The sequence below is a fragment of the Hyla sarda genome, chromosome 8 (assembly GCF_029499605.1).
Source record: "Hyla sarda isolate aHylSar1 chromosome 8, aHylSar1.hap1, whole genome shotgun sequence".
Classification (NCBI taxonomy): Eukaryota; Metazoa; Chordata; class Amphibia; order Anura; family Hylidae; genus Hyla; species Hyla sarda.
Window position 1 is genome coordinate 214991784 of NC_079196.1, and position 11538 is coordinate 215003321.

General features: G+C 47.1%; 2 protein-coding genes across 5 annotated transcripts in view; one reads left to right on the forward strand and one right to left on the reverse strand.

Moving 5' to 3' along the window:
• Nucleotides 1-11538, forward strand: part of CACNA1H (calcium voltage-gated channel subunit alpha1 H) — a 531346-nt gene that overhangs the window by 48236 nt on the left and 471572 nt on the right. The window lies entirely within an intron of this gene.
• Nucleotides 1251-6637, reverse strand: LOC130283973 (uncharacterized). Its single transcript, XM_056533798.1, has 2 exons — nucleotides 4622-6637; nucleotides 1251-1604 (listed from the first exon to the last, which is right to left on the reverse strand). Exons 1-2 carry the CDS (start codon nucleotides 6000-6002, stop codon nucleotides 1597-1599), a joined length of 1389 nt encoding a protein of 462 aa, XP_056389773.1. The 5' UTR covers nucleotides 6003-6637; the 3' UTR covers nucleotides 1251-1596.

Below are 11538 nucleotides of genomic sequence, written 5' to 3' on the forward strand. Positions count from 1 at the left end.
ATATATATATATATATATATATATAGATAGAACAAATGCGGCTTTCCAGTCAATTAGGAGATTTAGCGATGGCGGATGGGATAGTTCTATCTGTATAATAACGCGGTCGCCCAGAATCCCTGATGTCATACGGCAGATTAATCTCTGCTGCGGCTGCTTATTAATCTAGGACACATGAATAATGAGCCATTTTCACACAGGGTTGCCTAGGACCGCCAGGTATACAGTAAAGAAACGGGATCACAATCGATAATAGGATGAATCTGATTCGAGAATAATTGCGCTCGCCTCTTAGGATAGACGGCGCATGTTTGCTTAGTTATAAGCCATAAATGTCAGAAAAAAGTGTTTACACGACGTTTTCACGCAGAAAATCAATATAGCGCAGAGGGTAAAACAGTGTAATGTGACATGATATATACTGCCTGTTATCACTGCCCTGGATGACATATAATGTCCGCGCTGATAGACAGAGAAACCCAGTGAACCACCATAACTCAGGATCAGTACAGGATAAGTAATGTAATGAATGTACACAGTGACCTCACCAGCAGAATAGTGAGTACAGCTCTGGAGTATAATACAGGATATAACTCAGGATCAGTGCAGGGTAAGTAATGTAATGTACACAGTGACCTCACCAGCAGAATAGTGAGTACAGCTCTGGAGTATAATACAGGATATAACTCAGGATCAGTACAGGATAAGTAATGTAATGTATGTACACAGTGACCTCACCAGCAGAATAGTGAGTACAGCTCTGGGGTATAATACAGGATACAACTCAGGATCAGTACAGGATAAGTAATGTAATGTATGTACACAGTGACCTCACCAGCAGAATAGTGAGTACAGCTCTGGGGTATAATACAGGATATAACTCAGGATCAGTGCAGGATAAGTAATGTAATGTATGTACACAGTGACCTCACCAGCAGAATAGTGTGTGCAGCTCTGGAGTATAATACAGGATATAACTCAGGATCAGTACAGGATAAGTAATGTAATGTATATACACAGTGATCTCACCAGCAGAATAGTGAGTACAGCTCTGGGGTATAATACAGGATATAACTCAGGATCAGTACAGGATAAGTAATGTAATGTATGTACACAGTGACCTTACCAGCAGAATAGTGAGTACAGCTCTGGAGAATAATACAGGATATAAATCGAGATTTTCCTAGCTTGTGACGGAAAATATTAGTTATATGAAGACAGGAGGCGAGTATCTTATGCATTATTCTTTCTTTAATAATGCCCATAGCAGAACAAAATTCGATAACAATCATTGTAAAGAAAAAACTACAACTCCCAGCAGTCCCGGGGCCACAGCAGCCACTCCTCGTCTGTAGCCCCTATATAAGGACTGCCCACATATGGATCCTCCTCTTTCTTCACGCGAATCAGAGCCGCATATGAAGCCGAAACGCCAGCCAGACATCCACATCGCTCCTCCAATCGTCGGCCAGGAATGGCCAGAACTCAGGAAACGAGGCCACTCGACGGCCTAACTTCGTCCCAACGGGGACTGTAGAGAACTCCAGTAGTGCTCAACCAACAGGTTAGTAGTAGGCAGGAAACCAGCCAACGCCTTCAGTATCCTGCAAAGACAATAAAAAATCATAACAGGGAGGGTAGGGAGGGAAGATACTCGCCTCCTGTCTTCATATAACTAATATTTTCCGTCACAAGCTAGGAAAATCTCGATTTATATATCAGACAGGAGGCTCATATCTTATGCAAGTTCAAAGCTAATAAGTATCGACAGAGAAACAAAATCGGAAATAGTATTACAAAACTGACATGGAAACATGGTCCTCCGGTCTGAAGTAGAACCGGCGAAAGGTAGACTCTGAGGACCAGTCTGCAGCCATGAGCAAGTCAGAAAGGGAGCCCCCTGCTGTGACTATTTTAGTGGCCATCGCACCCCTAGAAGAATGAGCTCCAAACAGGGAGACGTCTATGCCCGCCATATCCATGGCGGAACGCACCCAACGAGCCAAGGTAGCGGACGCCACCGGATGATGAGGTCTGACATAGGATATAAGAAGTTGTGAGAAATCCGGAGACCGTAAATCTGCAGTCTGCGATTCATACGCCTGTAGGCAACGAACCACACAAAGTCGAGGATGCGCAGGAAAAAACGGGTAAAAAACCGAGTGAATGCCTGTCTTGGTCCGTCGGACCACGGAAAACTTGACTCCCTGAGGCGAAAATTGTCGCCTAGAGATGTCCAGAGCCTTCACGTCCGAGACGCGTTTGATAGACACCAAACATAAAAGGACCGTCAGTTTATATGACAGCAGTTTTAGGGGGAGATCGTCATTGTCCTCCCAAGAGACAAACATCTCGAGCAACCTGGAGACATCCCAGGTCGACTGATATCTCGGCCGTGGGGGCCGAGTAAACTTAATGCCACGCAGCAGTCTACATACCAGTGGGTGTTTGCCCACCGGCAAAGAGTCCACTGGGCAATGGTAAGCCGCGATAGCCGATCGGTAAACGTTGATGGAACTATAAGATTTGCCGGACTCAAAGGAATCCGCCAAATAGTTCACCACTACGGACACAGGTGCATGTACGGGATCAATCTGTCGTTGATCACACCAACGAACCCAGAGCCTCCAGGCTGATCGATAAGCCGATCTAGTCCCGGGGGCCCAGGCCAGGGCGAGGAGATCCCTAGCTGATCTTGAAAGATCCTGGTCCGCATCCGGGACCCCGAAACCAACCACGCTAGGAGAGGAAGGTTGCCCTCCAACACCAGAGGGTGGAGATCCCCGGCCGGGTTGGAGAGGAGCTGTGGAAACTGGGGCAGAAGTCTGGGGTAGTCCACTGCCATCCCCAGAAGGAGAGGGAACCACGGTTGTGTGGGCCACCAGGGGGTGATCAGAACAATCGTCGCCTTCTGGTTCATCGTATGCAGAAGAACCCTGGAGATCATCTGGAATGGGGGAAATGCGTAGTGCGTTCCCTTGGGCCAGATGAGACGGAAAGCGTCGACTGCCGACGCCTCTGGGTCCGGTCTCCAACTGAAAAAACGAGGTAATTGATGGTTGAGGCGAGAAGCGAAAAGATCCGTACACAACGGACCCCAAAGCTGTCTCAACCGTAGAAAAACTGATCGATCCAGCCGCCAATCGCTGGAGTCTAGCAAATAGCGAGAATTCCAGTCGGCCACCGTGTTGGAGACCCCCGGAATATATTCCGCCACCGGGATAATGTTGCGATCCAGACAGAAATGCCAGAAGTCCCTGGCAAGATCTGCAAGCATCTTGGACCTGGTGCCCCCAAGGCGGTTGACGTATTGGACCGCCGCCACGTTGTCCATGCGTAACAAAACGCAACAATTGGACGCTCGTGGCAAGAAGCTCTTGAGGGCAAAAAATGCCGCTAAGAGTTCCAAGGCATTGATGTGCAGGGTGCCCTCTGTGGCGGACCAAGTCCCTCCTGTGGAAGCCTCCCCGCACCGTGCGCCCCAGCCGAGACGGCTCGCGTCCGACTCTATGATGACGTCCGGGCAGGAATTGAATATGGTTTTGCCGTTCCACTCGACGGCGTGACGAAGCCACCACTGTAACTCCTCGATGGCTGCCGGACAAAGAGGAATTTCGTCCGCATACCTGAGGCCCTGGCGCAGGTGCATAATCTTGAGTCTCTGAAGGGCCCTGTAATGTAAGGGGGCCGGGAAGATGGCTTGGATAGAGGCTGCTAATAGGCCCACCAAGCGCGCCAGAACCCTTAAGGATAAGGACCCTCTGCGTAAGACCGCCCTGATTTCCTTGCGGATCAGGGCCAGTTTGGCTTTGGGAAGGCGGAGAACGGCTTGATTGGTGTCCACCAAAAAGCCAAGGAACTCCATCTCTTGCAGAGGGATCAAAACCGATTTCTCTCGGTTGATTATGAATCCCAGATTCTGCAGAAGTAGCACCGTCCAAGACATGTGGAGAGAAGCTTGCGATTTGGAGCGGGCCATGATGAGGAGGTCGTCCAGATAGATGATCAGACGGACCCCTCTGCTCCTCAAGGATGCCACCACTGGTTTCATCAGTTTGGTGAAGCACCACGGAGCTGATGATAGGCCGAACGGGAGGCAAGTAAATTGCCACATGTGGTTCCTCCAGAGGAAACGAAGAAGGTGTTGGGAACCTTGGTGGATAGGGACGGTGAGGTAAGCGTCCTTCAAATCCACCTTCGCCAGCCAATCGCCTGGTTGTAACAAATCGCGAAGGGAGTGGATTCCCTCCATCTTGAAATGGCGATACGTGACATGTTGGTTTAGTTCCCGAAGGTTTATGACCGGACGGTAACCGCCCCCTTTTTTCTTCACTAGGAAAAGGTTGCTTACGAAACCCAGGGAAGAAGGGTCGATCTCTCGGATCGCCTGCTTGGACAGGAGATCTTGAATCTCGTCGTCTATGAGCGACATGTTGTGTTGTGAAAAACGGATAGGGGCTGGATGTATACCCAGGACCGGTAGAGATTGGAGTTCTATGTGAAATCCCGCTACTGTCTGTAGGATCCACGCGTCTGCCGTGATCGCAGACCAGGCGTGGGAAAAATACATCAGGCGCCCCCCCACAGGGATGTGAGCATGTGGAATATCTGGCACACTTACCGGTAGTTGGACGGGAACGGGGATATCCGCGTCCGCCACGTCCGCGCCAAGGTCGACCTCTGGGAGGGAAGAAAGGCGACGGTTGTGCCATTGGGACAGTGTAGGACGGAGGAGCCTGAGGGTACTGGTATTGGGCAGAGGGTCTGCCTTGTGGCCTATAGGAGGGGGTGCGGCCGGCAGATCGGCCTCTACCTCTGCCGGCCCGAGGAAAAAGCTTATTCGCCCCCGATCTCTTTAATGAGGTTTGGGCTTTATCCAGCCCTGTAAACAGGCCGACAAACCTGTTGATGTCTTTCATCAAGTTGTCCCCAAATAGCATTCCTGCTGCTGCAGGTCCAGACTCAGTTTCAGCAAGGTGGGACAGCTGCGGGTCGAGGCGCATAAGGATCGACCTACGACGTTCAGTCGAGCAGGTGGTGTTGGCCGTACCTGCCAAGCATATGGCCCTCTGGGCCCACCCCCGTAGTTGACGGGTATCGACGGGCTGATCTGTCGATGCGGCCTGCTCAGACAGGTTGAGTATCTTAGTGAGAGGGCCCATTAAGTCTAAGATACGCTCCTGGATAGTTTTAAATGAGCGTTCTATTCCCTTCTTAGGGAATTTACCCGATTTCATCAGGTATTTCATCAAAATAGGGTCAACTTCGGGGGTTGCCACAACTTTATTGGGAATAAAGGGCCTGGGACACTCAGCTCTCAGCTTGTTACGGCTGGCCCTGTCTAGGGACTTACGAGCCCAGAGCTCCACATACTGGGTCACGTGAGGGAGAGGGGACCATTCACCCGATCGTGGGTGAGATATGGAATCAGGGTGAAAAAGGGGTTCACCTAGGGAGTCTAGGATCACAGTGCCCTGTGTAACAGGGTTGGCGTCGGTGTCGAACGCCGTATCCCCAGCATCCTCGATATTAGGGTTTGAATTAAAGTCGTCAGACTCGCTGGATGATCCCGACGAATCCTCGTCAGAGGAATCCACGTAAGAGTCGGGTTTGTTCCGTCTAGCGGATCTGTGCCTCTTCTCATGTAACTCCCTGAGGCCCAGGGGTCGAGTGGAGTCTGATGGATGCTGGGGTTGGCAGGCCGGGGTAGGGGCTGCCTGGAGCACATTATTATCTTCCCCTGCCGGGGAGTCAGATGCCGCCAATGTGTGTTTCCTTTTATGGGAAACCTTTCCCTTCTTAATTGGCGGTTCACCGCCTTGGAATGGCGGGACAGACACACAGGATACCGCTGGTAGTGGTCCAGAGGTCACCATGGCGGAGGCCAAAGCCGCCTGAACAGACTTATTAATTAAGTCTTGTATTTGGTTGGCGGTCATAAATTGGGCCGAGTCTAAAGAGCTCTCCCCTCCATTGGGGACAGATGAGGGTTCCTCAGCCATAGTAACTAACTAGTTAATCTGAGGACTAGTGAGGGGGAGGAATAAATTCCTGAAATCTCTGAGGTTAACTGGGAAGAGAGGGAGGTAGATGAGGGGAAGGAATAAATTCCTGGGATCTACCTACGATATGTGACAGGGGAAGTGCTGGTACAGGCTCCGTCCTCCACACCGCTAGCGTTGCACTGACGCAGCGGTGGGAGGTGAGCCCGAGAGTCCTAGTACCCGGGGACGAAGTCTCGCGAGACTACGTCCGGCTGGGTATTGATTGGACGGCGCCGGAGCGCGGTCCAATGACGAAAGGAAAAGCTCCGCCCCTCTCAGCGAGTAGGCCGCGAAGAAAAGCGGCCGGCACGCGAAGATCCGCCCCTATCCCGCGCGCGCGAAGCGCAGAACCTAGGAGAAGAAGGTAAAAATGGCGCCGGGAGAGGGGGGGGGGAGGAATGGAAAGCGGAGTAATGAGAATTAGCGTGTCCTAAACGGAGTAAAAAATCGCATAGAATGCGAATGGGAGAAGATAATCGCGAATATCTTCTCCCAACACACACAATATGTATAATAGGTACAATTAAGGAAAATATAAAGTATTAATCACAGGTAGTACTTAGCTTGTATGCTCTGCCATGAGCAGAAAGAAAGAGGAGGATCCATATGTGGGCAGTCCTTATATAGGGGCTACAGACGAGGAGTGGCTGCTGTGGCCCCGGGACTGCTGGGAGTTGTAGTTTTTTCTTTACAATGATTGTTATCGAATTTTGTTCTGCTATGGGCATTATTAAAGAAAGAATAATGCATAAGATATGAGCCTCCTGTCTGATATATAACTCAGGATCAGTACAGGATAAGTAATGTATGTACACAGTGACCTCACCAGCAGAATAGTGAGTACAGCTCTGGAGTATAATACAGGATATAACTCAGGATCAGTACAGGATAAGTAATGTAATGTATGTACATAGTGACCTTACCAGCAGAATAGTGAGTACAGCTCTGGAGTATAATACAGGATATAACTCAGGATCAGTACAGGATAAGTAATGTAATGTATGTACATAGTGACTCCACCAGCAGAATAGTGAGTACAGCTCTGGAGTATAATACAGGATATAACTCAGGATCAGTACAGGATAAGTAATGTAATGTATGTACACAGCGACCCCACCAGCAGAATAGTGAGTGCAGCTCTGGGGTATAATACAGGATATAACTCAGGATCAGTACAGGATAAGTAATGTAATGTATGTACACAGTGATCTCACCAGCAGAATAGTGAGTGCAGCTCTGGAGTATAATACAGGATATAACTCAGAATCAGTACAGGATAAGTAATGTAATGTATGTACACAGTGATCTCACCAGCAGAATAGTGAGTGCAGCTCTGGGGTATAATACATGATATAACTCAGGATACAATGAGTATCAGTCATAAACACTATAGACACTTACAATATGGTAAGTCTAGGACGCAATGAGTCTGACGCCGTAAATCATTAGGAGAAGAGGAAACGCTCCTTGTATTCAGTTTTTCCCAGCGTTTTACGGTCGTCAGACTCATTGTGAGAAATTAATTAGCGCTGTCAAACCGTTAGCAAGATGTACACCGCCACTCACATCCCAAGAGCATGGAACAAGGATTTTTTTTATTATTATTATTATTTTTGTAGCAAAAATGATGACGCCTGTTTCTAGGTTAGAAAAACACAAGTATACAAGGATTTTTAACAGACTTCCTATAAAGTAGGGCCCAAAGGTCAATCTCTAAGGTCAAGCTGTTCTTTTGGTGCTAAAGACTATTATCTTGGCACTTCAATGGCACCATTATTAGGCACTATTTGGCTGTATTATTTAAGGATTTTTTGTGGTGTTAATTAACTACTCATATAAGGAAATACAGGGGCACTATTATTATTTAGCACTATATTACCATTCCTTGCATATGGCACCACTATTTGGCGGTATTATTTAAGTCTTATATGCCGGTGTTATTTAAAGGGGTATTCCCGGCAAAAACATCTTATCCCCAATCCAAAGGATAGGAGATAAGATGTCTGATTGCGGTGGGCCCGCTGCTGGGACCCCCGCGATCTCCCTGCAGCACACGCATTTTTTGCGGGACGTGATGTCACGCCACGCCCCCTCCATTCATGTTTATGGGAGGGGGCGTGGCAGCAGCCACGCCCCCTCCCATAGACATGAATGGAGGGGGCGTGGCATAATGTCACGTCCCCAGTCCTGGAAACCCTGAGGTTTCCGAAACTGGAGACGCAGCCCCGCATAGAATCCTTTGGATAGGGGATAAGATGTTTTTGCCCGGAATATCCCTTTAACTTATCCTATATGGAAATACAGGGGCACTTGTATTATTTAGCACTATATTACTGTTCCTTGGACACTGTATGGCACCATTATTGTTAAGGCTTCATGGTTCTATTATTTAAGTACTGTCTGGCTCTAATATTTGTGCATTGTACTGCAGTATCATTTGAGTACTATATGGCAATATTATTAGGGTAGTTTTTCTAAACTATTCTCTCTCCTTCCATTAGTAGATAGGAGGGGGCTACAAACAATGTTTTGGCCCCCGGAGGCCTCCCTAAATCTTGACCTTACCCACATTTAGTATAATATGTATAAGTTTTACCCAAACTGGCAACTTTTAATGCTTGATTTTTTTGCTTGTACATGTAACGTACGTACGTGTGAAGTGCGGTGGAATATGTTGTCGCAGAGTTTTCCAAACAGCGTGCCTCCAGCGGTTGCAAAACTACAACTCCCAGCATGCCCCGACAGCAGTTGGCTGGTAAACAAAGCAGCATCTCCGTGGAGTTCAGCCGCCATATGGATGATGATAAAATAAAAACCCTGAAGGATTTTATTAGGGTTTTTACAATGTTACCAGACGAGGCGGTGGGAAAGGAAACGAAAGACCGAAAATATGTAAACATATAGGCGTCCATTTTGTTTCCAATAGAGTGTGGTCTTATTTCCCCTGGCAACCAATCAGAGAACTTGTTTAATCTTTCTAGTGCATTATAAAAATATATATATATATATATATATATATATATATAAAAATAAAATAGAAGCTTAGCTCTGATTGGTTGTTTTCTACACTAATCTGGGAAAGTGAAAGCGAAACTTTGGTTAGTTGCTAGGGGCAACTAGGTCATAAGGCCCTGACTGTAGACTCTCTTACATGGCGACTTACCTGATTTTTACAATGTTACCAGACGAGGTGATGGGAAAGAAAACGAAAGACCGAAAATATGTAAACATATAGGCGTCCATTTTGTTTCCAATAGAGTGTGGTCTTATTTCCCCTGGCAACCAATCAGAGAACTTGTTTAATCTTTCTAGTGCATTATAAATATATATATATATATATATATATATATATATATATATATATATATAAAATAAAATAGAAGCTTAGCTCTGATTGGTTGTTTTCTACACTAATCTGGGAAAGTGAAAGCGAAACTTTGGTTAGTTGCTAGGGGCAACTAGGTCATAAGGCCCTGACTGTAGACTCTCTTACATGGCGACTTACCTGATTTTTACAATGTTACCAGACGAGGTGATGGGAAAGGAAACGAAAGACCGAAAATATGTGAACATATAGGTGTCCATATTGTTTCCAATACAATGTGGTCTTATTTCCCCTGGCAACCAATCAGAGATCTTGTTAAATTTTTCTAATGCATTTAAAAAAGTAAAATAAAAAAATATAAGCTTAGCTCTGATTGGTTGTTTTTTACACTGGTCTGGGAAAGTGAAAGTGAAACTTTGGTTAGTTGCTAAGGGCAACTAGGTCATAAGGCCCTGACTGTAGACATTCTAACATGGCGACTTTCTTTTAGGGTGGTCTTTTTGGGCTAAAAACACTGTGGCCAGATGGTAAATGAGAGTTAGAGGAAAAATGAAATGCCAGACCAGTGTTTCCCAACCAGGGTGCCTTCAGCTGTTGCAAAACTGCATGCTAGGAGTTGATGGGGAGGGGGGGGGGGGGTTGTTTTCTGAACGGTGTGCCTCCAGCAGTTGCAAAACTACAACTCCCAGTATGCCCGGACAGCCGACGGCTGTCCGGGCATGCTGGGAGTTGTAGTTGTGCAACAGCATGAGGTACACTTTTCGGAAAACACTGCTGTTGTCGCCATATAAATCAAGGTTATTGCTGTTATTTATAGGTAATAGAAAAATGGGCCTTTTCAGTCATTTAGATGGCACGGTGGTGGTGCGGCCTATTTTTCATGTGTAAGAAACGGGTAATAGATAGCAAAATCCAACATGGCGGCACAGTCGTGGACCAGTTAGCGGCCATTGAGGCATTCAAATGAATTTAGGCGACCACTACCTGGTGTCTATAACCACATAATGTATACGGCAAAGTCTATATACCAGGGGTTAAAGCGTAATGAAGGAAAAACGTCCTAGCATCCACGACATGGAGATGGATGAAACAGATGGTAAAAATTCCCTGCGCTCTCAGCCGAGATGTTTTTATGAGGTCCCAAATGTTTTAAACCGTCCTGGGAAGAGATCCCCAGGGCCGAGCGAGCGTACGCCACCTCCCATTCAGAAATAGCCACTTTGATGTGACTTTTTGCCATCAGTGTTATTCTGGACTGTGGGAAAGTGTCTGAGAGGAAAACTGGGCGAACCGCAGAGTTCCATAGAATAAATAATAACCCTGGGACGTTATTCAGCACCAGTGTATAGAGCATTGGGGGGTCATCTACTAACATGTCTATGACCATCCAATAATCCGGGATATTAACTTCGGAACCGGATCCATAGGGTCTTTGGCCCAAAATAGGCAGCTGCCTAGAGCGCCCTCTTGATGGGGTGCGGATCTGACCACTGCAAAAAAAAAAGTCAGTAGCCAGCCAGCATCTGAGGCACCCGCCGCTCATCCGAAGCACCCGCCCTGCCAGCACCACCGTTTCTATAATGTATGTTTGTTACAGTGTGTCATCACAGTAGTAAGGAGATTACAAGAGGAGGAGGTTTGTTACAGTGTGTCACCCCAGTAGTAAGGTGATTACATGAGGAGGAGGTTTGTTACAGTGTGTCACCCCAGTAGTAAGGAGATTACATGAGGAGGGGATTTGTAACAGTGTGTCACCCCAGTAGTAAGGTGATTACATGAGGAGGAGGTTTGCTACAGTGTGTCACCTCAGTAGTAAGGAGATTACATGAGGAGGGGGTTTGTTACAGTGTGTCACCCCAGTAGTAAGGTGATTACATGAGGAGGAGGTTTGTTACAGTGTGTCATCCCAGTAGTAAGGAGATTACATGAGGAGGGGATTTGTAACAGTGTGTCACCCCAGTAGTAAGGGGATTACATGAGGAGGCAGTTTGTTACAGTGTGTCACCCCAGTAGTAAGGTGATTACATGAGGAGGGGATTTGTAACAGTGTGTCACCCCAGTAGTAAGGGGATTACATGAGGAGGCGGTTTGTTACAGTGTGTCACCACAGTAGTAAGGAGATTACATGAGGAGGAGGTTTGTTACAGTGTGTCACCCCATTAGTAAGGA

What these genes read in the sequence shown, in the direction of transcription:
- LOC130283973 (XM_056533798.1), bottom strand. Translation starts at nt 6,002, where the DNA reads ATGGCTGAGGAACCCTCATCTGTCCCCAATGGAGGGGAGAGCTCTTTA.